Raw genomic sequence first — 1,514 nt, forward strand, 5'->3', positions numbered from 1 at the left:
AAAGACGATATGAACAAAATAAGAATGTATTGTCTGGTAAACCATTGTCCGTTTGTAGAGTCATTTGTTCAACGTTCCCGATAACTTCAATTTCATAATTAAGGCAACTTTTTGCCCAAGTTTTTTTCGCACGCTCGCATCAGTTTCGGGGTGCCCAGGGGATGTCATCCCGATTCCGTGTGATCAGATCAGTATCATGTGGCCTTGAAATAGGTCTAGACAACGAACACCGTTTAATAAATCATGTGTATGAATATTGATTGCTAAAAAGAAGGAAAGCAAGATAAAAGGGCAAGGGTAAAGTTAATACATTTATACAACATACATTTGTTCTGTACTCCAAAGGAAACTTGATATTGGCCTCGGACTAGCCGTATATATGATACATGAAACTTGAAAGGCTACGTGGCATGTCTGTTAGCCTTTGTTACGGTTCAAAGTCAGAGGGTGGTGGTCACGCCACGCCAGGCTCGCACTATCCCGTCGGTTTGTCTGATTTTTGACATCTCCATTTGACATCTCCATTTCGACAAGAAAATAAAACGACATGACAACTGACAGCAAGTACTCGTCCAAACACACACATATGCTTTGAGACCGTCGGAATGCAGGGGTAGACTCCCACTGCCCTGTAAATGGTACTGTCCAATGAATAGTTTTCCCATGATGCTTTGACCAAAACACTCTGACGTAATCATCATGGCGGCCACAGACTCAAACTCTGACAGTTCCTCTTCCAGCAACGTTTTAGTCGACAAGCAACAGCTCGAGGCTGGCTCCTCCTCAGACAGTTCCGACGACCTCTCCGCCCCTGTACAGAAGTGCCCATTATGTTGTAGCAGAACTAAGCGGTTTACTTGTAAATCGTGTGTGAATGACGGTAATTTTAGCAGGCCCGACTGTTCCGACTCACCAGCTAGGTAGGTTCGCTTTTAATACTTTCTGTTGGGTACTTTCAAGTAGCTGCTCGATTTGTTAAAAGCAGACTTAAGATGCGCTACTTCACAAACCGATAATCCTTTGCAAATGTAAAACGACTGACAGCTTCCATCAAAATTATCAGTTAGTCACGTTTACGTTATACCCCCGAAAGTGGAATCGTCCCGAATGTCTTGTCTTTTGTTCATATAATTTTGATCCCATTATATTTATCAGAAGTTGTGCCGCAGTCCTTCAGATATGGTTATGTTGCCAAATTACACGGAACCTCTATACTTTCCCAGAGGCAAAGGGGCCTATGACTTTCGTATACCTTTGCTTTAAATATCTGAACTATTATGGTATAAATGCAGCATCAGTGCTGCACATTTATTTATCATAAATTATAATCAATTTCATCATATGCTACATTTTTGTAGGGTAACCCCTAGCCGTGGCGACTCTTGATTCGGGCTTACATTTGCATTACCCTCAGCAAGAGTCGTGGAAAGATCCATTGGCAGAACTGCACATTTCCCGTTGGCTGCACGATGCTCCGTTTTTTACCCGTTTTTTTGCTGTCCCGAGCTTCCCTA

The 1,514-nt window shown here is 42.5% G+C and overlaps 1 protein-coding gene across 3 annotated transcripts in view; it reads left to right on the top strand.

Moving 5' to 3' along the window:
* The first annotated feature begins 674 nt into the window (after window positions 1-674).
* Window positions 675-1,514, top strand: part of LOC109471056 (beclin 1-associated autophagy-related key regulator-like) — a 6,883-nt gene continuing 6,043 nt past the window's right edge. For all 3 annotated transcript variants that reach the window (XM_019770242.1, XM_019770243.1, XM_019770244.1), the window contains exon 1: window positions 675-920. In XM_019770242.1, the coding sequence (XP_019625801.1) occupies window positions 700-920 (221 nt within the window). In that variant the 5' untranslated portion in view covers window positions 675-699. The remainder of the gene's footprint in view (window positions 921-1,514) is intronic.

This window comes from Branchiostoma belcheri, unplaced genomic scaffold, assembly GCF_001625305.1.
Source record: "Branchiostoma belcheri isolate BF01 breed outbred unplaced genomic scaffold, Haploidv18h27 scaffold24, whole genome shotgun sequence".
NCBI lineage: Eukaryota > Metazoa > Chordata > Leptocardii > Amphioxiformes > Branchiostomatidae > Branchiostoma > Branchiostoma belcheri.